The sequence below is a fragment of the Rattus norvegicus genome, chromosome 6 (genome assembly GCF_021556685.1).
Source record: "Rattus norvegicus strain SHRSP/BbbUtx chromosome 6, alternate assembly SHRSP_T2T, whole genome shotgun sequence".
Classification (NCBI taxonomy): domain Eukaryota; kingdom Metazoa; phylum Chordata; class Mammalia; order Rodentia; family Muridae; genus Rattus; species Rattus norvegicus.
Genome location: NC_141539.1, coordinates 13,378,967 through 13,402,815, shown reverse-complemented (window position 1 = coordinate 13,402,815; position 23,849 = coordinate 13,378,967). Strand labels below are relative to the sequence as shown.

Sequence of the window (23,849 nt, the reverse complement as noted above, 5' to 3'; positions counted from 1 at the left end):
CCTGTGCCCTCTTGTTCTGCAGGTTCTAGGCGGGCATCATCGATTGCAGCCTCAAGGCTGGAGGAGGCCATGTCAGAGCTAACCATAACGACCTCGGTCCTAAAGCAGGGCCCCATGCAGCTGTGGACCACACTGGAGCAGATCTGGCTCCAGGCTGGTGAGTGTCCCCTGATCCAGCTGGGGAGTGGACGCTCACTCACCTGTGTGGCTGAAGCCGCCAGATGGCCACATCCTTCCCTGACCTCGAGGATGAAGGAGGTAGGGATGTCTGGTGAGGCTTACACAGGCTTACACCCTTGTGTTCTATAGTTCTACTATTTCCCAACTCTCTCTCTTTCCTCTCACCCCTCTTTAAGCATGCCCTAGCCTCAGAGGTTTGTGTTCAGAACTTAGACACTAGGATCTTGTCCTGGTGTCCCAGGATCTTCAGAGTGGAGAGGCTTCAGAAAAACAACCACCCACCTCCCTGTCTCTGAGGTTTCTGCTTGAATTACCTTCCTGGCTTTAGGTTTCCTTCTTTGCCCAGCGGGGAGAATCCTTGGTCAGGAGAGGCTGTGTGGATAAAATAGTCCCGAGGGCTAATGACATGGGGTGTCCAGGTGCCGTACCTTTTGATCAACAGCCAGCACTGTTCCCACAAGCAAATGACTGCCGGAGGGATAGGTTTCCCAGAAGCCCTGGCTTAGGTCACCCAGATTAGAGTCCTGTGCTGCCTGACAAACTGGCTGGCCCCAGCCTGAAATGACTCAGGTGGAAGCAATTCGTACGGCACACAGAGGGTACTCCGCAGACAGTCCATGGCTTCTGGAGCCGTCTTTGGGGGTCAGAGGCTGTGAGACACCCACAGACTGTGCTTGGCACAGTCATGTCAACAAATGACTCGCTGAAAAGTGTTTGACAACTGACAGTGGTGTGGTGGATTCTAGGGAAAAGAAAATAAAAAATTAACAGTAGAATAAAATGTCTTTGGCAGAAGAGGGGAAGATAAGAGACCCGAACCTCTGCAGGCCGCTCTGCCGTGGTCCAAATCTGCCACGTTTGGGCCCGTTGTCTCTGGGTTAGTCTCACTTTCATCCCGTCCTCACAGGGGCGGGCTGTAATTCCCAAGGATGGGGTATAGCGTTCCCTGGATAGGTGGTCTTAGCAAGCCAGAGTTGGAATGCTCACTAGTGAGACCCAAGGTTACTCCTGGCACGTTTCCACATGTGGACACATCAGTGTGCAGCCTGCGCCCACTGTTTTTGCTCTCTTCTCCAAATGTGGAGAAAAAACACTGGACCGAGATTCACAGAAAGCCCGGTCAGGCTAGTGTTGTACTAAAGCAAGTACTGCCCCCTTAACTCGTCAGGCTTTTGTTACCATGAGAGGAGCTGGGGGAGAGCTGCACTGCATGGTAAGAAAAGGGATATCAGAGGTCGTACAGGCGTAGGAAGCAGAGGTGCTTCTCCCTCAGGGAGCTCTGGAGCCACACCAGCTTCCTGAGAGACATGACAGCCTGGGGCAGAAAACCACACCCATGCTGGGGCTGGCACCAGCTTCAAGAACTGTGCCCATGAGCCCCCTAGGCCTCTTGTTTTACTGATGTCTTGAGTTTGTGCTTGGACGTGCGGCTACAGATCCAAAATGGCAGTGTCTTATACAGGGCAGGAGCTTATTTCAACAGTGTAGAAACAGCAGCCTCGGGAGACGCTCTGCCCTCTCTAGGGTGTTGCCTGTCTGTGTGGCTCACAGTGGCCTCTTGCAACATTCACATTCTGAGGTATGAGGTAAACATGGAGGGGAAGCACCCTCCCTCTTACTGTAAGGACTAGAGTTTGCACACATCCCCTTACCTCATGGTTCATGGCCAGGGCTTCATTATTTGACTGCCCCTAACTGCAATGGGCCCCAGCATCATCCTGCACGTCCCTATGCCTTACCCATGTCCCCTAGGTCTCCCCTTGCCAGTAAGTTGGGACCGGTTTGTATCCTCTCTCCCCTGACTGCCATCTTCACCAGCATCTACTGAGTACTTACTTGTGGGGGGAAAAATCTGCCAGGACCTGGCCACCGAGGTCTTCTCCCAACTGCCCCACCTGACCCAGGCTGAGCATGTAGTGATTGGCACCCCCCAGTGGCTCCCCAGTAACAATACTAATGATCCTGAAAGCTGCTGTGAGTGCACAGGACACAGGAGGACCCTTCCTCGTTCCCAGGGGAGCTTACCACCTGAGTTCGGTTAGGGATAAATTGCAGCCCAATCTGGCCAAATAGCTTCCACTGTGAGACAACTCTGGCTGGGAAAGTCACGTCCTTCTGTCCAGACTTACTCTTTCTCTCCCTCAAGCCTCCAGCCTCAGGGAGAGTTTGCACTGAGGTTAGTGGTATAGGCCTTGCTGCCTGGGTAGTGAGTCCATGAGAAGGAATCCTGCCACCAGACCCATGGGTGTTCCAGAATCTGCAGCGTGAAGAGGGACATTCCAGGACAACACATACACACACAGACACACAGAGACACACACAGACACACACAGACACACAGAGACACACACATACACACAGATACACACACACACACATACACATACAGATACACATACAGATACACACATATGCACACATACACACAGACACACACACACATACACATACACATACACACACACATACACATACACATACAGATACACACATACGCACACACACACACATGCACCTACACACATACATACATACACACACAGAGACACACACAGACACACACAGACACACACCTACACACATACACACAGATACACACACATACACATACACATACAGATACACACATATGCACACACACACAGAGACACACACAGATACACACACACATACTCATACAGATACACACATACGCACACACACACACACACATGCACCTACACACATACATACATACACACACAGAGACACAGACACACACACACAGACACACACACACACAGACACACACCTACACACATACACACAGACACACACACCCCTATACTCATACACACACACATACACACATACGCGCGCGTGCGCGCACACACACCTTTGCACTACTTGATCTCATCTCTGAGTACCAGCGCGAGGGGTGTGGACACAGACTTTCCCTGCCTGACTCCTAAGCAGCTCTAGGCTCTCTCTGTTTGAGGCTGACCTGGTCTCCTGTCCCCACTCAGTCATGCCACCTGGGTCTGTGTCTGAATTGGCTCTTACAAGGCACCCTGCCTTTTGGGTCAGGGCCAGGCAGAGAGCACAGGGTAGAAAGGGCTACAGAAGCCACCTGCTCCTGTGACCTCTGTCTTCCTTCCCCTTCATTCTGTGCATGTCTTCCTTGGCCCTTTGCACCTCCCGGCTTCAGTACCTTGGAAGACCTCTTCACTTGCTCCCCCTCTAGAGTCAGGATTAGTGGGGTCCTGGGCCCTGACCACCCGCCCTGCCCCTGCCATGCTGTCTGGGACTCAGTGCTGGAAGGGCATGCTCTTCTCTGTGACCTCTGACCTTTTTCTACCCTACTTGCACATTTCTTTCTACCTTTAATCTGAGCAGCCTACCTCCTCAGGGTCTTCTTTGTGGGAGCCATGCTGACCTCCTTTGAGATGGAAAACTGTCCTCACTGTAGTGGTCGAGGCCAGCCAGGGGAGAGTCCTTTTAGACCAGTGGTTCTCAACCTTGGTGCTCCTGTGACCCTTTGATGGAGAGCCTCATGTTGTGGCGACCCCTAACCATAAAGTTATTTCATTACTACTTCATAACTGTAGTTTTGCTACTGTTGTGGTTTGTAGGACATCTGATTCAGGACCCCATGGAAGGGATTGTTCAACTTTCAAAGGGGTTGGGACCCACCGGTTGAGAACCCTTGTTTCCTCTCCTGTCTCCAGACCTTATACGGCTTCTTGTTTTTCTGAACTCTTAGCAGGATCTCTGACCCAGGAAGGCCCTGAGCTCCTGGAAGGCCAGGACCCTCACTGCTGCACACGAGTGTGGCAATGGGAGTTAAATGAGAGTTAACTCAGCCACCAAGACACCAGCCTGAGCCTAGAACCGTGGTTTTGGCAGGAATGGCAGGGCCCTGGAACCAGCTCTGAGGGACTCTTGCAAGGCTCCAGGGAGCAGATGTTTTCCATTTGTGCCCCATGGAGGGGAGGGAGCAGAGCAGAGAGAGCCTTGGAGCTGAGAGGAAGGAAACCAGAAACAGGATGAAGAGGAGGTTAAGAGGCAGGCAGGGAGGACGGATGATGAGACAAAAGCAGAGTGGGAAGAGCTGGGGGAGGAGGGAAGAAGGGAGGTGTGCGAGCTGCCCCAGATAAGCCCATCTCATAGTGATAGCCAAGGGAGCACATGGGTGTGGGCAGTGGTGGCAGCAAAGCCTGCAGGAAGAGGATGCAGGCAGTGGTGGGCACCATGCCACCAGGCTCCTGCCGCAGCTGCGGTTGGCTGGCTGGCTGGCTGGCTAAGAACACCATGTTTGGTAAAACAGCAGGCAGTAGCTGGGGCACCTGCCCACAGGCACTGAGGTCCTGGAACATGGTGCACTGAAGCCCCCAGAACCCATGTGGCTGTTGTCACATCTGAGGCCTTGCCAAGGACACTGGACCTGTGTGTGAGGGGATGTTCGCAGCATGGCCAGAGCTCTCAGGAGACCTGCCTCTCTGACTCTGGACTGTGTCATCTGGCTTCCTGCCTAAATAGTAAAGAGACCCAGCAGAGAGCAGGGTAGCCCACTTCTCACGGAGTGAGTGTCCCTTTTTGAGTAGCTTCTGAACTGGGCTCAGGGCCTCAGAGAGCCCCAGGGCCCCTAGCACTCCCTCTAATTGAAATCTGTTGATGTGAACGCACTGAGGAGTCCCCAAGGCAGGGACCAGGGACCGTCTCTTGGGGACTTGGAGGACAGGGCAACAAGTCGTAAACAGCTTAATGAGCCATGACAGGGCCAAACGGACCCAGTCTGGCTGGGCTACTGAGTGAGGAAGATCTAGGCACCGCGAGTCTGACCCTGGATCCTCAGAGCCCCTGTCCACAGAGAACCACCACCACAGGTGGCATGTGTGTGGTGTGGGTGTCTCCCTGCACCAAGCCTCACACTGACTGCACTGTCTGTCTATCATACCCCAGGGGTCCAGCCCAGCCTCTCTTCTCTCTGCCTGCTTAAATGTGATCTCCACCAGGAAAACCTTCCTGACCACCATAGCACTGACCCGGCCCACACTGTACCTGTGACACCCAGAAATGGTGCCTGTGGTCTCCCTGCCCTCTCGGGTGTTTAGTGTTTTGGTGGCCATCGCTTCCCTCCTTTACTTTCCTTACGGGTGATGGGGACACGTGGTCAGTGTTGAGTGGTTGCACAGTGTACACAGCTATGAATACAGCCTGTTCAAAGGCCCCAGAGGCTGCTCGGCAGGAGATAACAAGAGCTGATAGGGATTCAGCCAAATGCATGACCGATGGCCAGCCCTTCCCTGTGAGGCCCGGCTCAGATGCCCTCTCTGGTGTTACTCTGTCTCTAAGGATAGGACCGTTGAGTGTCTATGTAGCCATAGTGTGGGAGTTTGGTTCCCCTGGTTTTCCTTCTCAGATTATCCCAGCTTCTTATCACTGTTAGATGAAAATGCTCCAGACCTCTGTGGAATGTTCTGGATGAGGCGGGCTGCTTGGATCACACACTGAGTGTTAGGTAGCATTCCTGCTAAGAAGCCCTGCTGCTCTGCACCTCAGCCAAGGCCTTCCTGACAGGGATGCCAGAGTCAGGTCTGTCCACCTCTTTCTGGGAGTTTCCATTGGAAATGTCTGTTACCTTCCCCACCCCAGACATGCTCTGAACTGGTGTAACCTCAGCGTTCAACCCGTGCTAGGAAAAGCTCTTGGCAGAGTCACAAGCCAGACTCTGCTGGCCTCCCGCGCGCCCCATCTGTGTTACCATCCTTCTGCGACTTCCGCATGGGCACCAGCTCCGGGAGGGGGCAGCCGAGCTCTGGGGGCAGCTTGGAGAGAAAGGCAGAGCGGGCCAGTGAGCAGATTTCTAAAAGTGTCTGTGGTGGGCGAGTGCCTGTGCAGTGTGGGGTTGAAGTGCGCAGTTCTGTGGGCTGCCCGGAGATGGGAGAAACTGCGCCTTTTCCCACAGATCTGCATCTCGGGATAATCTGGTGCTGCCTCCTGGCCAAAAGGGGTGTGCGTGTGTGTATGCGTGTGCGTGTGTGTGTATGTGTGTGTATGTGTATGCGTGTGTGCGCGCGCGCGCGCGCGTGTGTGTGCATGTGTGTGTGTGTGAGTGTGTGTGTGGTGTGTGTGTCTGTGTGTGAGTGTGTGTGTGTGCATGTGTGTCTGTGTGAGTGTGTGTGCATGTGTGTGTCTGTGTGTGGTGTGTGTGTGTCTGTGTGTGAGTGTGTGTGTGGTGTGTGTGTGAGTGTGTGTGTATGCGTGCGTGTCTGTGTGTGTCTGTGTGTATGCGTGCGTGTGTGTGCATGTGTGGTGTGTGTGTGTGTGTGTGTGTGTGTGTGTGTGTGTGTGTGTGTAGCTGTGGGGGAGGGGAGGCCAGTTCTATGGTTGTCCTTTCTCCCCTCCTCAGCTTAACTAAACAGAGGGAAGATCCTCCCTTTAAGGCTGCTTGTCAGAATGAGACAAAATAGCTTGTGAAGTTGGGTTTGCCCAAGGCGGCCTCCCTAAATACAGGTTTTACCTATGTCACTGTTACCTCTTGATCTTCACTTTGTGGGCCTCTGCCTCCATCCCTGCCAGTGCTTGGGTCCTCTTGGGCTTCAGACACACTCCCACTTCATCCGGAGCCTGCCAGGGCCTAGTAAACCTCTCAGTTAATGTGCTTCGGGACTGAAAGACCTCTGGGGAAGTCACCTGGTCTGTTTCCCTGCTGCCGTCCGCCCAGAGAAGCAGACAGACATCGAAACGTGTCAAAGACATGCAAGCAAGCATTCAACGCTGGGCCACTCCGTTCCCCACCGCCACCCACCGGGTCTGAAGTCAGACAGCCTGGCACACACTGTGGCCCTGTCAGTTTCTCGCTCCTTCTGCCGTCCTGGGTTTCTAATGTGGGGTGGTGAAAGTACATTCTCCAGAGTTTCTGTGGCATTGACTAAAGCAGTTCGTGTGACTGAAACGGGACTGACAGTGCCCGCTGTCACCCTTGAGCATCACAGCAAGGCCCTGGGCTGTGACTCTGTGGCTTCTTCTGTCAGCCTTGTTGGTTCAAGAATGAGGGCTGGGCCCGCTGCCTATGGCGTCCCCCTGCTCACACTTCACCCCTCTCTTTTCACAGCTGAGCTGTTCATGGAGCAGAGACAACTCAAGGAAGCAGGTTTCTGCATCCAGGAGGCTGCTGGCCTCTTCCCCACCTCTCACTCGGTGCTCTACATGCGAGGCCGGCTGGCTGAGGTGAAGGGCAGCTTTGAAGAGGCCAAGCAGCTGTACAAGGAGGCACTCACCGTGAACCCGGATGGTGTTTGCATCATGCACAGCCTGGTAAGCCGCCCTCCCCTCCCTCGACCTCCCCTCGAATCCCCCTCACCCTCCCTGCCAGCTGTGTCTGATGCTGCTTCTCTCAGAGGTGGTTTCCTGGCAGCTCTGCTGTGAGAGACATCGGTGTGTGTGTCTTGTAGGTGTGAGTCGTTTCCCTCCCATCAGAGTCTGAATTGATTGGGGGAAAAATCTGGAAGGGATGGTTGACACTTTTTGTGACTTTCATGTTGCTGTGAAGTTCTGTGTATGATCTACTCCCAAGATTCCATGGCCACTTGTTAAAGCCTTACCCTAGGAGCTAATCCAAACTCCAGGCAGTTCCAAAAACGCCTTGTATGAGGCTCCTCGGCCTCTCCCCAGCCACTGGGCCCCCCTGCCTCTCCAGGGGAGTTCTGTTTCTCACAGTGGACCCTGTCAGCTCTGACGTGAGTGTATATTGAGAATGGCCCCTGGGTTGTTAAAGGGTTCCCCAGACCCCAGTTGTGGGACATGGGCGCAGGGTGGGTACCAAGGACACAGTGACACGCCCGCACCCGTGGTGGGGAGGTTTGGTAGCAGCGCTCATCCTGACCTAGCTACCTTCTCCCTTGGGTGGTCATGGGTAGGTGAGCCTATTTCTGGACCTTGAGTGTGCTTATCCGTCAGTGAAGATTGTGTTGTCAGGAAAGCACAAGTGTGTGTCTTCTTTCACCCCTGTTTTCCTTGCTGCTCCAGAGAGCAGAGATCAGGACAGATAGAGAGGTCTCTGAGGGACCGTCGAGGTCTCCATTGCCAGTCATCTCATTCACCTGTGACAGGAGGCCACAGGAGCTGGGTTTGAGCAGGTTAGGCACACACTCAGGAATCACCTGATAGGAACCTGACCCCAGGAGAAGCTGGACCAAAGCATCTTCGTGGTCCTTGTAATCCACTGGTTCCTGAAAACAGAACCAAGCAAAGATTGCCTGCTCGGTTCCCATCCTGCTGCCAGGTTTCTTCCTAGGCTCTGTGAATTTTGAGCCCCGGCTAAGAGGAAAAAAAAAAATCGCAGGCCACAAGGTCACACGGCCCTGTCCCTCCCCATGGCTTCCTCCTGTCCTGTGGTCAGCCCAGCTAGAGTTTGGTTTTATACAAGGCACACCTCCTCCTTCCTCCTGCATTTCAGCCATTGGCTTTGCTGGTTGATGCCTCACTAGCAGTCATATCAAGAAGACTGGATGGTTGAGGAGGGCTGGGCTGCCATGGTGCGTGGGTCTGAGCCGCAGCCCCAACCTCCAAAGCCAACAGAATCCCAAGTACAGTTTTGAAGTAACAGCTACATTTTTCATTCGTGCTTATTATTGTTTGTAGCTATTTTCTTGAAATTGAAGCAGTTTCCAACCATGGGTTTCCATAGTGACCGAATATCTGTCCAGAGTAGCTCCCTGCAGATGTGACTGAAACAGTCCCTTTTCTCCTCCTGGGGTGCCTTGCTGATTTAATGAAATTGGAGCAAGTTGGAGCCAGGGCTGCCCACTCTCAGTTACCAGCAACCAGAGGGGCAGCCGGCTCCTGAGTGGGCAGCCTGTCCCCTTTCCACAGGCTCCTTTCCTGCCAGCATCCCACACATATGCATACAGAATAGCAAATTGCAAGCCTGGAGAAGATTTCCTAAGCATACTTTCCTAAGGACGTGTGACTGCTTTAGCATGCTGATCTCAAGTGTTCCCCCATCTAAATGTCTTCCTTGTGCTGGCCTGGGACTCAGGACATCTGGGCTCTCATCCTGGCCCTGGCTCTGGCTGATTTGAGTGACATAGAACAAGAGTTAACGTCCATTGCTCCCAATGTCCCCTTTTATAAGTAGACTATAATGTTTTTATATCAAATGAGATGATGCCTGTGAAGTCTACAGTGAAATAGGAATGGAGACTGGCTAGCCCGGCTAGCACACAGACCACTGTTCTCCAGGCCCCTTCACTGACAGGCATTGTAATCAATCATAGCGCACACACACCAGGGATAAGTGCAGATTGGGATCTTTCTTACTGTGATGTAACACAGTAGAAAACGCTTACAGTAGGTTAAGTCAGCTTGGCATTTATACCCATAATTCACTGTGAGACCATCCATGGAGAATGAGAGGGACATCATTTTGTGTCTTCTGGGATAGGTCCATCCTTAGAGAAATATCCAGAGAAAAGAGGATATGTGGATGCTAGGCCCCACCATGAAGTCATTACTGAGGCAGGTTCCTAGGGAGACATGGACTACAGGACACCACTGAACCTTGACAGCACCTGTAGTAGGCACATAGAAGAGCTACCCTTCCCTGTGGGATCTCAGCCACATATAAGCCCAGGATGGGAAATTCTTCTGATGTCATGGGGAAGTCCCCTCCCTGGGGTCTGGAAAGGGGAGGATGGGGGACTGTGTAGGGGCAGGTTTGAGCCTGCTGTCATAGGGTGGGGCTGGCAAACAGCAGAAGAGGAAAGCTCACTGGGAGCCGAAGGCCACAAAGCTTTCTCAGACAGGCACAGCTCTCCGCTGTCCTGCTCCGACATCCACCCTCCCTGGATGTGATGGGGAAGCCCTTCCTGATCCTAGCCCCACCTTCCAAGTGAGCTAGAATTTTACACCAGGCCAAGCAAAAGAGTATTGCCTCCGTCATGATTCCATGCCAGAAAACCAGTAACAACAACAACAACAACACACACACACACACACACACACACACACACACACACACACACACACATCACCAACAACAGCAACAGCAACAACAAACTTCTACAGTGCCCACAGCCAAGTCCAGAGCAAGATGACCCAGGACTCAGTCCCAGAGGCCATCTCCTATGCCACGCTCAGTAGTTTATGTGTGGAAATCACATCACAGGAACAGGTGTCTGCCAGGCAGGCTCACCCCCTCCACCACCTAAGACCCTCTCAGCTGCAGTCCTTGGGACTCAGTGTGTGGTCAGAAGGATCTAAGCAGGAAGCCTGACATTGCCTGCCCACAGTACATGAGTAGACAAGCAGGGTCTTTAACAACATCACAGAGGAGAAGTGTTGCTCTTCAGGGAGGGCAGGAAGGGACCCCAGGTTCTTGCCCTACATCTCTGTCCCAGAACTTCTGAGGAGCACTGGAAACCCCCCAACAAAAAAGGACTATAGGGGCCAAGACAGCGGGCAAAGGACAGCGTGTCAGTGAGGGCTCCCCCAGGAGGGTGTTCCTATGCTGACACCTGAACAGGGTAGGCATTGGTTGTTCGTGAGGCTAAGAAGCTTGACTCAGTTTCCCAGCATAATGAAGAGGTCATTTTCCCTCCATCGTTCTGAGTTGCTGCCAGTTACCCCCGCCACAGTAAAGGCAAATGGTCGTGAGAGAGTGAGTGCTCATGGGAAATGAGTGGATCTACCAGGCAGGCAGTCTGGGACTCCCCCTAGACAGTCCTCAACAGAAAACAAACATCCAGAGAGGTGAGAAACAGCAGAAGAGGACCTCGAGTCTCCAGGGACACAGATTTGAGGACAAATGGGAAGTTATTGGTGGACAGAGGCTCATTAGTGGACGCTGTGTGCATTCTGTGGTCCTGGGGCCCATAAGGACCTGAACTTGCTTCCTGTAACCAGCCTTTGTCCCTTGATAGAGCTGAAAGGGGAATTTAACTGCTCTTAGGCAAATAGGCAGAAGACAGAGTTTTCTTGTGCCTGCTGCTTTTCAGTTGTCGTTAGCTTAGGATAGCCTTTTTTGTTCAGTTGTCGTTAGCTCAGGATAGCCAGGGAGGCATATTTAGGGGTAGCACGTTCTGCAGCCCTTGAGCTCCACTAGCGAAGAATCAGGCTGTAGCCACAGATGGCTCACTCCCTCCTCCCCCCCACCCCCACCCCGGCTTGCCTAGGCTGTAAGGATGCAGATGCTTCTCTGACTGTTCCTGAGACCCTCAGCGCTAACTGGGTGTTCATGGACAGGCAAGGTATCTGTGGGCAGTGCCTGCCCTGCTTCTCCAGGGATGTACTCTGGAGGTGCAGACTTCTGCTCTCTCACTGGGGATTAGCTGCAGGTTCTCCCAGAACCTCTTCTCCTAGGGCACCACAGCCACAGTGGGCAGCTTTGGCCCGTAGTCTAGTTCCTAGGCGTGCAGTTTCTGAGGCCATCTCTTCTCCCATGTGCCCTGGAAATGTGGGGGCAGCACTGTTGCCTCCGCTTTCTCCTGGAATAGACTGGCTTCAGCTACTCTCCTCGTGGATCTGGTCATTACAGCAGTGTACAGCAACCATACCAGGAACCACAACTGGCTGTGTCCCCATGGAAACCTTTCATGCCTTCCACCCTAGCCTGGGATCGAGGTAGGGCCCCTCGGGTGTGCCCAGAGTCCCGTAGGACTTGTTTCTGCGGCCAGAGAGGTGGGGTTTGTTATAAAGGCCTGTATAACACCCCCACCCAGCCAGCCATCCCAGTCCTGCGGAAGCGGTACCAGATTCTAGAGGTGACAGACAGAGGGGGCCAGCCTTGACTACCCACAAGTTATGAGAGAGCTTGGGCTTTGTGTCACTGGATGGGCTAGGGTTTTGTTTTTGTTTTTTCCCCTTATGTCAAGGGTCCAATTATAATTTGGACCCTTGTGACTTCAAAGTGTGTTTTCGGGTTCAGATGAACTGAAAGCTGTGAGAAAGAGACACTGTAGTGACAAAATGTCCTGCATCAGCCCCGGTCAAGCCCCACCGTCAGCCAGGTAGACTTCTGTTGGGCCACACTGCATGGTAAGGAGGTGGGGGCTTTGGCACAAACAGGGAGCATTTATGGTCAGTAGGGAGTTGAGGAGCCAGTGAGGCCAGAGCTCCCTTTGGGCCTCCTCTAGCACTGGTTAACTACCCAGTGTAGGAGCCGGCTCGGGAGCACTGAAGTTGTGTGCCTTTCAAGCCCACCTGACCTGCACTTGAGGTCCCCTTTGCCTTGTTCACTGTTTAACCTTGGCCAAGTGTCCTTTGTCTCTCAGAGGTTCAGAATGCCTGTCTGTAGAACTGGGGTAGCTGTGCCACGTGCATAGGGTTGCTGCTGGAGTGCAGTTGAGTGTGGCGTGATGGGCCAGCGGCCGAGCCTTGTTCTCCTTGAAGCAGAGCCTCCTCCTCCATGCTCAGCTGCTCCAGGTTTGCAGAGGGATGTAGGGACCCTGCACTAAGCCCATAGGCCCTTTGCCATTCCCCAGAGAAGAGTGGCCAAGGCACTGGTATTCAGGACATGGGACCCTCTGAGTACCATGTTGACCTTAGCTAAGGGAAGCCTGGCTGCCTCCCAGAGAATGGAGGGAGGAGAGGGGTTTGCAGCCTTGTCTCGCTGAAGAGGCGCTGTGGTGACTGCTTTGGTGAGGTGCTCTGCTGGCTCTGCCGGCCCGCTCTCTGGGCTGTGACCCTGCCAGGCTGGTCACCATCTGTCTGAGGACATTACAGAGGAGTGAGTGTCCTGAGAGGCAAAGAGCAAAGCTCGGTGCCCTGCAGTTTCTCTAATGTTCTACACAGCAACGGCACACAGAGCAGCCAGGCCTCAGGGCCCCTGACTCAGCCCAGACCCATCTGCCTCTGCTGCCTGTGTCCTGGATCTCAGGAGCCAAAGCAGTTTGATGTGGTTTGATGCTCGTTACCTGGGCTGCAGTGGATGGCTTTGAGAACCACAGGCAACCTGGGGAGCAGGAAGACCAGAAGTCTTGCCTTTGCCGAGAATGAGAAGGATGTGGGGGGAGGGGGGAGGGGGGAGGATGTGGGGGGGAGAGATGGGGAGGATGTGGGGGGGAGAGATGGGGAGGATGTGGGGGGGAGAGATGGGGAGGATGTGGGGGGGAGAGATGGGGAGGATGTGGGGGGGAGAGATGGGGAGGATGTGGAGGGGAGAGATGGGGAGGATGTGGAGGGGAGAGATGGGGAGAATGTGGAGGGGAGAGATGGGGAGGATGAGGGGAGAGAGATGGGGAGGATGTGGGGTGAAGAGATGGGGAGGATGGGGGGGAGAGATGGGGAGGATGTGGGGGGGGAGAGATGGGGAGGATGTGGAGGGGAGAGATGGGGAGGATGAGGGGAGAGAGATGGGGAGGATGAGGGGAGAGAGATGGGGAGGATGCGGAGGGGAGAGATGGGGAGGATGTGGGGGAGAGAGATGGGGAGGATTTGGGGGGGAGAGATGGGGAGGATGAGGGGAGAGAGATGGGGAGGATGTGGGGGGAGAGATGGGGAGGATGAGGGGAGAGAGATGGGGAGGATGTGGAGGGGAGAGATGGGGAGGATGTGGAGGGGAGAGATGGGGAAGGATGAGGGGAGAGAGATGGGGAGGATGTGGGGGGAAGAGATGGGGAAGGATGGGGGGAGAGATGGGGAGGGTGTGGGGGGAAGAGATGGGGAGGATGTGGAGGGGAGAGATGGGGAGGATGTGGGGGGGAGAGATGGGGAGGGTGTGGGGGGGAGAGATGGGGAGGGTGTGGGGGGAAGAGATGGGGAGGATGTGGAGGGGAGAGATGGGGAGGATGTGGGGGGGAGAGATGGGGAGGGTGTGGGGGGAAGAGATGGGGAGGATGTGGAGGGGAGAGATGGGGAGGATGTGGGGGGGAGAGATGGAGAGGATATGGGCTAAGAGATGGGGAAGGTGGGGGAGAGAGTTGGGGAGGATGTGGGGGAGATTGGGAGGATGGGGGAGTGATATGGGGGGAGGATAGGGAGAGATGGGGAGAGATGGGGAGGATGGGGAGAGATAGGGAGAGAAATGGGAAGGATGTGGGGGGGAGAGATGGGGAGGATGTGGAGGGGAGAGATGGGGAGGATGTGGAGGGGAGAGATGGGGAGGATGAGGGGAGAGAGAAGGGGGGATGTGGGAGGAAGAGATGGGGAGGATGTGGGGGGGAGAAATGGGGAGGATATGGGCTAAGAGATGGGGAAGATGGGGGAGAGAATTGGGGAGGATGTGGGGGGAGATTGGGAAGATGGGGGAGTGATATGGGGGGAGGATAGGGAGAGAGATGGGGGAGAGAAATGGGGAGGATGTGGGATAAGAGATGGGGAGGATGTGGGATAAGAGATGGGGAGGATGTGGGATAAGAGATGGGGAGGATGTGGGATAAGAGATGGGGAGGATGGGGGATAAGAGATGGGGAGGATGAGGAGAGAGATGGGGAGGATGAGGGAGAGAGATACTCTGAAGGGAGCACTTGGGGTAGCCATGGTCTGAAGCTTCTATCTGCCAGTCAGGTTCATTCGGGGGAACCGTCCTGACCATTTGACCCCCAGATGAGATGATTTGGTTGTGAGTTTCTTTCCATATCTCCCTGGGGGAATGCTCCTTGTGTCACACAGATGTGGGGGGGGGGGGTGTCGCCTAGGTGGTAATGCCAGGCCAGAGTGCAGACTCTCCCTCTCATCCCGCCCAGATCGCCTGGCTGGGCACAGGTTCACATCATGATGACAGTTGGGCACAGATGCTTTGATGGCCCCAGAATCCAGGAATGGGAAAGACTGTCTGGAGGTTGCCCCAGGCTGCGGCCCTTAGCCGCCCTGTCCTACAAGCCTCCCATTCCTTAAGTGGCCGTTCCTTAAATGATCTCTCCACTAAAGCTGAGCCTCATGCTCTACCCAAGGACTTAGGAGGGCCCAGCCCCCAGAGGGTGAGTCAAGGCTAGCCTCCTCCAGAGGTCGGGCTTCTACTTCCTGGTCCTCTGTAAGCCAGAGAGTCACCAGATATGACCTGCTATGGGCGCTCCAGTGCTTTTGGCCTCTTAGCCCTAGATGCCCCTGGGAAGACAGATAACCCCAGCCAATCAACCCTTGTGCTGCATCCCAGAGCCCCAGGAAGAGAAAGGAATGGGTATAGGTTGGTAACACAAGAGTGACAACCACTGGTACCCTAGAAGACCCCTCCTAGGCTGGTCTAGTGACTCTGGGTGCCTTCTCAGCAAGGGCCTCTTCCAGAGACCTGGGGCTGGCCTATCAACTGGACAGTAGGTGGATCTGGAAGGACTTACGTCCTTTGCCTCCAGCGGGAAAGGAGAACGGGCTGGCTGCTGTAGCTAGCTCTGTGTTCTAGAACCGGTATGTCCCCAGTCTGGGTGGACAGGTTGAGGGTGACATACCTGAACAAATCTGGAGCTAGCACTGGCCTAGAAGCATGCAGTCTCCCCAAGTGTGCCTGAAGAGGACCCTCCCCATCCCCATCCCCATCCCCCACCTCCAGTGCAATGGCTCCTCCACGAAGTCCCAGTGACTTCAAATGGCCTCCAGGGGCCTGTGGCTCCCGCAGCCTCCCAGTGGATTCCCAGCCTCCCAGCCACAAAGGCCACTACAGAATCCCAGGAAGGTGCCTGGGGCTCAGGAAGAAAATTCCCTACATAACTTCTATAAATACTTAGGGCAAGGGTGGGAGGAGCACTCAGCTTGGCCCACAGCTGGTGAGGCTCTAAGTACCACTTCCCAGGGTGGGCTCCCTAAAACCCCACACACCCATGTGGCCTTCCCACTGTGCCTCTGCAGTCAGTGAACGCCTAGTGAGATGGTGAGATGGTGCTAAGTATAAGAACCGGCAGCAAGGCCCTTCCTTCCTCTCTATACCTAGCTACAGGCAGTTCTACCCTGTAGCTCAACAAACAACTCCTAACAGGAAATGCCCTGTACCCTCAGTCTCCAGACCTCAGCAACCACAGGCCCCTCAGACCACCTGCTTTGGGGCCCTTGTAGGCCTCCTGAGCTCCCTGAGGCAACAGTCAGCCCAGGAAGCCCTTAAGGCAGAGCCAGGGGTCCCTCCCACTTGGCTTCTGTTGAGAGCTGCTGCCCTGCTTAGAGCAGAAAGACTGGCAAGGAAATCAATCTCTCTCTCTCTCTCTCTCTCTCTCTCTCTCTCTCTCTCTCCCTCCTCCCTCTCATACGCACACACACAGATACACACACAGAGACACACACACATAGAGACACAGACTCACACATAGATACACACACACAGACACACACACATAGAGACACAGACACACACACACAGACTCACACACACACACTCACACAGAGACACACACACAGAGACACAGACACACACAGACTCACACACAGAGACACACACACATAGACACACAGATACACACACAGACCCACACACAGAGACACACACACATAGAGACACAGACACACACACACAGACTCAACACACAGATACACACACACCCAGACACACACACAGACTCACACAGAGACACACACACATAGACACAGACACACAACACAGACACACACACAGAGACACACACATAGAGACACAGACACACACAGACTCACACACAGAGACACACACACATAGAGACACAGACACAGGCACACACACACACACACACACGTATGGAGCACAGGTCAGGTAAGGTACACAAGAGCCCCACAGTGACCAAATATGATGTGGAGGTGGGATGTCTTGAGGTTTGCTGAACTCAGGAAGGGCTTCCTGGGAGAGCAGAGCCCTGAGAGATCAGTCGGGGCCGAAGCCCCTCTGAGAGCTGAGGAAAGAGGGACTTCTGGAGACTTTGAACATTGTACTGTCCTTTCCAGAAGCCCTGGTGATGGCTGTTTCCAGCCCAAGTGAGCCTTGCAACTAGTCTTCCATGGTCACAGATAACTTTTGCATGGCTACCAAATCCCTGTGAATGGGCAGTCCAGTCCTGGCACCACAGTGAAGGGTCAGAAGCTATGGGCCTCTTCACAGGACTAGATCCCTTCCAGCAGATGAGGGACAGGCGGGGGTGGGGGGCACTCCGTAGGGATGTGTGGCTGGAACTGAGACACCAGTTCTGTGTTCTCGCCATCTCCCTGGAGACCTGTTCTTATAGTAGAGTCAAGAGGGTGCTGATGGACCCTGGGGACAGCGCCAGGCTGGGGACAGCAGGGGACACCTTGCATCTTCCTGTACTTGGGTCCCACCCAGTTGTCAGGCAGCAAACAGCACTGGGTTGCTACCAAACACAAGTGCTGCTGGTGTCAGGGGCAGGTGGCCACAGATCCGGTTACAGGCCCTGGGCCTCCAGGCCTTAGCCTGACCCCAGCCTGGCCCGGTGTCTTCTTTCAGGTTCTAAGGTCAGCATGTTGGGGCAGGGGGACATGAAGCCAGCCCCACTGCACAGCCCTTCCTAACAGAGGACCCTGCCATCTCCCTCCCTCTAAGGAAGTGGCCAGTGCTGGCCTCTCCCTGCCCCACCCCTGTCTGTGCTCCTCCTAGAGAGGTTGCAAGCTGCCTGCTGTGTGTCAGGCTGTGCCTTCTCCAGATCCATCCTTCCAGAATTCACAGCAGCCCTGTGAGGAAGGACTCTCCTACCACCACCACCCCTCAGTTTACCAATGAGAATATCACAGCTCAGAGACCAGTGGCCATTTGCTAGGGTCCCAGCTAGGCCTTCTGGCTGCTTAGCCCTGGCCTTTTGTCCTCTACTGAGACACCCATTCAGCCAGCAGACACATCCGACTGCGCCCCAAACGCCCACACCTTCTCTGTCATCCTGGGATTGAATGTAAGGCCTCCCACTCGCTAGGCAAGTGACAACATACCATTGAGCTACCCCCTGCTCTCTCTATTTTGATGTGGTTGCACTAAGTTCCCCAGGCTAGCCTAGACAGGCCTTCAACTTGCCATCCCCCTGCCTCGGCCTCCCCAGAGGCTGGGTTGATGGGTTTGCATCACTAGACCCAGCTGGAGAACAGAGGATTTGGACTCTTCTTGCCAATAAAGCTTCCTGTGGGAGGAAGAACCAGAGAGGAAGCTCAGAGAAAGAAGTGAGCAGACCCACCCCCTCCGCCAGGCCTGCTGGCCAGGTCTAGCCTCAATTGCTCCCTGTGAGTGGCATTCCTAGGCTTCAGGGCTCCCTTTTTTGGTATTTCATCTTGGTTCTGGCAGCCATCAGCTAGAAACTTCCTTGCCTCCAGCCTGCGGGCCCCATTCCATTGTGAGCTACTTAAGGTCCTGTCCTGGCCATGTGGGCAGAACTGTGTGGCCTGGGCACTGCTGACCAGACACACACTGCCTGCCCCTGGTTCTGGTAACCCTGAGTCAGCACTGCTGTGTGCATCTGGTCAAAACCCCGTGTGACACTGCTACTCCCTGCCCCCACCTGCTGTTCCCCAGCTTAGGGTTGTAGGAGGGCGCCACGCTGGGAGTCAGTCTTGCCTCCCTGCTTCTGGCCCCAGGACCTCCAGCCAGCACCTCTGGAGACGGAGCCTTTCCCAGTCTTCCGCTGGACCATCCTTCTTGCCTAATTGGTCATGTTCCAAGCTCTCTTAGGGCTTCTGAAGTCAGCCGTGTACATCTTTCCTGGTGCGTCTCCATAGCAACCAAGGGCCTAACTCTAGGGAGCTTGGGGAGGAGGAAAGTAACCCAGCTAAAAATGTCCGTGGCCGTCAGTGGGCGGGCTGCAAAGAGGGGGCTTCAAGCTCAAAGGCAGCTCCCTGCCCCCCATCCTGGTCCCCTGCCTACCCAGGAAGTCGGAAGGAGTTGGAGATTTACCTCCACTCTTCGGAACAAGAGAAGTGCTCACTTCTCAGCACCTTGGGGTGCCTTCGAAGTGACAGGTCAGTGGGAGGTACAAAGCAGCCTTTCTGGAACCTGAAGCCTTCCCCATGCCCGGACCCTGTCCCTTGTCCCCAGTGTGGAGGAAGGGGAAGCTCAAGGCTGCCGGTTTCACTTCCCATCCCCGCTGTGAGAATTCCTGGCACTCCCTCTAGTTCTCTTGCAACTCTTTGCAACTGTCCTTTGAGCTGCTAAACCACCAAGCTGTACTCCTGTCTCCTGTCCTGAGGCATCTAGGGTCTTTGATCCCTGAACCCCTTCTAGCTCGTTCTCTCAGCAACTACTCTACACCCTGACCCTCTCCTTCCTGTGCCTGTCACCTGCCAGGGCAGGCTGCCGAGGCAGGCAGAGACTCTTCCCCTCTTTGTCACCGAGATGAGGGGCAGCCCCACGCTGCGGGCTGCATGCTCCCAGCTGGTGCTGTCTTGGACAGCTTTGCATCCACTGAGTCATTTCTGCCACGGGTCTTAGAAGGCCGTGCCCTGATAAAACATATTTTTTTTTCCCCATTTGTAGAAGAGCGAATGAAAGGCTCAGAATTCCCCCCAGGGGGCCACTCAGAATCAGGTCTAGACCTGAAGGCCCATCTTTGAAAGATAAGAGGAACCTATCGGTAACAGGGTTAAGGTGGGGCTTGGGCAGGGACAGATAGGTTTTGCATGAGTAAAGGCCAAGGTCATTTGTCTGTGGGCCTCTCTGGCTGATGTCCAGAAGCAAAACATTACTTCTCTGCCCTGGTTACTGAGCTCCCCCTGCCTGGGTGGCCCAGTTAACCTGGTCCTGTGCTTCATCTCCAGGGGCTGATTTTGAGTCGGCTGGGCCACAAGAGCCTGGCCCAGAAGGTGCTGCGGGATGCCGTGGAAAGGCAGAGCACCCACCACGAAGCATGGCAGGGCCTGGGTGAGGTGCTGCAGGACCAAGGCCACAATGAAGCTGCTGCTGACTGCTTCCTCACCGCGCTGGAGCTGGAGGCCAGCAGCCCTGTGCTCCCCTTCTCCATCATCGCCAGAGAGCTGTGAGCATCTGCAGCAGCTGCAGGCTGTCCGCAGGCAGGGGGGCAGGGAAGGGCACCATCCGGATGTGGGGGCCTCAGGGAATAGATGACTAGTGAACACTTCCACGGGCTCCCATGCCACTTCTCCCCCACACTCCACACCCTGCAGGCCCACATGGGCCTGAGCTCCTGTCTGAAACTGGGTGGACAAGATTTGCATCCAAAGCAAATGCCTTGCTCCCCAGAGGCTGACTTTGCCGAGCTCCTTTCGGATAAAAGGTGTGTCTTAGAGCCCAGACCCGTCCTCAGCCTCCTGAGCCCCTGGACGTCCTGCTTTGGAGTGAACCAGTCTTGAGTTTGTGTACCATAGAGATGAACTTGCTTGCCAGCCGTCCTCCGGCTGGCCAGACTTTTCCTGGATGCCTTTCTTTGTGCCTTGGGAGACAAACTGGCTTGAATCTAAGTGACCTCACAGAGCTGTGAGCAGGCATGCTGGAGAACCCCGGATACATTCCCCCAACCAGTCTCCCGGCAGTGCAAACTTGCAGCCTTGCCGAGGACAGCCACAGCTTAAGGTCTCAGACAGGGAGGACAGTGGTCTCCTGGGCCCTGTCAGACTGAATCAGCGCTGTTGATTGTCTGGTGTTTCCTTTGTGGGGGCTACACGTGTGTTCTATGTACCACCACCAAGTGCCTTTGGGAATTTTGTCAGGCCAGGTCTCTAAACACGTTCATGGTCATCTCCCTAGAGACACGCCCCAGCCAGTAAACTCCGAGGGCCCCTTGCCAGGGGCCTCTGGGACAGGCCTTGGAATATTAAACAGGGCTCTGACCTAGCCATTTCTAGTACCTTGAGTGCACAGTCCTTCAAGGCTTTCCCTACAGTGCAGGCCCCGCCCACTTGGGTGAGTGACACCAGCCCAGTTCACCTCATCTTCCACTGCCCAGTCTTCACCTTAGACTTTGCTGAGTGACCCAAAGCACCCGCTTGGCCTTTCATGCTCCCTGCTCAGATTCCCATGGAGGCCATGCTTGGGTAGAAACGAAAGAGGGACCTGACTGCCTCGCCTTTCTTTGCCCTGTGCTCTGTCACATCGCTGGGCAGATGTCCCTTCCTGACTCATCAGCCATGCACTCTAGTTTTGAAACTCCCTCAGGAAGCCATCCCCCACACCTAGCAGAGAGTGCCTTTCTGTCTCCCCTCTCTCTGGGTGGAAGCTCCTTCTGGTCTACCTTGCTCTTGTATTAGAATGTGTCAGGAGGGTTGAGAGCTGCCCCATGGCCAACCACAGTTTCCTTGGAAGGAGAAAGCCCTTGGAGATGGGCTCCTTTGTACTGACTTACCCTGCTTGTCTCCTCGTGTCCCCAGAGAGCCAGTGCCTTCTAGCCACAGCCACAGGCCAAGGGGAGGATATTCAGTCCTTGGTTGAATGGTCTATGTGTCTATGTGTATATAAATATAGATATATATATGCGAGAGATCTATATTTTTATGGCATTCTCTTAGAGTTAAGAAAAAAAGCAGATACTGCTCATACACCTTGGTGGTCGGTCTTGGCGGTGGGAAAGACAGCAAATGCATCTGACTTAGCATTACCTCTTTGGAGGCCATGGGAGACAGGCCCAGCACTTCACAATATCTTTAGAAATTGAATAAAAGACCCGTGAAGGGGAAAGGGGACTGTCTGAATAGTGTGTTCATTTACTTGGTACTCAGCATAGAGTAGTGATGCCAGCCCTGGAGAGGAGACCATGTCAGAGGAGAAACCCGGAAGGCTGAGGGGAGCAGAGTCAGGAAGAGAGAAGACACCCAGCTTCCAAGAAGGTCGAGTCTTGTCGGGAAGCAGTGCAACTAGAAGTTTGGGCAATGCCTGGAGGTTCTCAGAGGAGGCAGAGGGGTCTGGGACTGGTCCAGGGGCTGGGCCTGGCCTATGGCTGTCTTTCAAATAAGTCTGCCCACTAGGAAACCTCGGGGACTGGGGGTGTTAGCAGTCAGACATTTCTACCGTCTGCCCCAGAGACCTAATGACAGCAGAACAAGTCATCACTAGCTGCCAAGATGGGACACATTCCTATGTGACTACGAGTCACACGTGCAACATCCCCGTATAAAAGTCCAGGCCCCCCTCCTCGATTTGCCCTCTCCTTCCCCCCCCTCACCCAGAGGCAGCCCCTGTACACTGCTCCCCCATAAACCTCCCACGTGAGAACTGTCGCATGGCATGACTCTATGGCGTCCATGGCTTAGATCATGGCGAGATGATTGGTGCTAAGAAGCCTATGGCAGTGTATCGGAAGTAATTATAAGTTAGTAATTATAATTGTATAATTATACAAATATAAGTTGTCTATTACAGACCTTGCACCAAATTTTTTTCAAAAAGCCCTATTACGTCATGCCTGCCCCCCCCCCCTGCAAGGGACTGCCTCCTACACTCCCAGAGTGGCAGCCCCCACACTTTGAGAATAGCTATACTGTGACGCCCCCCAAAATTCAGAGCTGGTCTCGTCCAGAGCCCTGTGCTGTTCCCCTTCCCAGGGCAGCCAGCGCCCTGCTCTACCCTTGCCCGTGTGACTTGACAGTGAGAGACTAGGGAGGAAGGGCTTTGTGGGGAGCCCGACCAGTTTGTTCGTTTGCTCGATTGCTTTTCCCCTTACATGGAAGTGGTGTTGCCTTCAGAATGGCAAGAAATGTCCCTTTACCACGGAGCTGCATCCCTAGCCCCTCCCCACTTGTTTTCAAAGCAGTTTCATGTGGCTTGAAGTCGGGATGTAGCAAGGATCACCTTGGATTCTCCATCCACTTGTCTCTCCTCCCACGTGCTGGGATTAGACATGTACTGCTCCGTCCAGCTCCAAGGGCCAGCTTCCTTAGCTGTCGCCTCTTTCCCAGGCAGCACACACATTCTGTAACTGACAGTTGGTATCATATTACTCGTTACACATCCAAGCCCTCACGGTTCTCCCCGTTAAGACTGTCGTAGACACAATGGTGGGGTCTGCCAGACTAGGGAAGGCTACAGGAAAAGGCAGAGACCCAGTCTTCCATTCAGCAAAGTGTTGCCGTGCAGACCTGAAACTAGTCAAATGTTGGAGGGTCCGGCAGTAGAGACTCCCTGAACCCTGTCATTTCCTGACATCTCCACCCAACCCCACCCTGTTCCGGTCCACAGACTGTCCACAAGCCCTCTTTAGAGAACGAGAAAGCCATCTTCGTACTGAAACTCATTGTGCCTGTGTAAGGGCTTAAGTCTGGGAGCAAGACATGGGGCCACCCTGTGCTCCCTCACTCTGACCCTCTAACCCGCACACCATCTTCTGAACCATACTGGACACACACACACATACACACACACACACACACACACACACACACTCACATACACACACAGACACACATTCACACACACACAGACACACATTCACATACACAGACGCACACACACACATACACAGATGCACACACACAAACACATTCACATACACAGACACACATACACACACACTCACATACACACAGACACACACACGCATTCACATACACACACACAGACACACAGACACACATTCACATACACAGATGCACACACACAGACACATACACATACACACAGACACACACATTCACATACACACACATTCACATACACACACATATACAGACACACACACATTCACATACACACATACACACAGACACACATTCACATACAAACACACATACACACACATTCACATACACACACAGACACACACACATTCACATACACACACACAGACACATTCACATCCACAGACACACTCTTACACACTCACACACACACTTGTGTGTGTCTTAACAGTGTTAATCTG

At 54.2% G+C, this 23,849-nt stretch overlaps 1 protein-coding gene across 2 annotated transcripts in view; it reads left to right on the top strand.

Moving 5' to 3' along the window:
• Ttc7a (tetratricopeptide repeat domain 7A) overlaps positions 1-21,678 on the top strand; it is a 103,377-nt gene extending 81,699 nt beyond the window's left edge. For both annotated transcript variants that reach the window (NM_001100756.1, XM_087553660.1), the window contains 3 exons: positions 23-157; positions 7,277-7,479; positions 19,801-21,678. In NM_001100756.1, the coding sequence (NP_001094226.1) occupies positions 23-157; positions 7,277-7,479; positions 19,801-20,022 (560 nt within the window). In that variant the 3' untranslated portion in view covers positions 20,023-21,678. The remainder of the gene's footprint in view (positions 1-22; positions 158-7,276; positions 7,480-19,800) is intronic.
• The last annotated feature ends 2,171 nt before the right edge of the window (positions 21,679-23,849 follow it).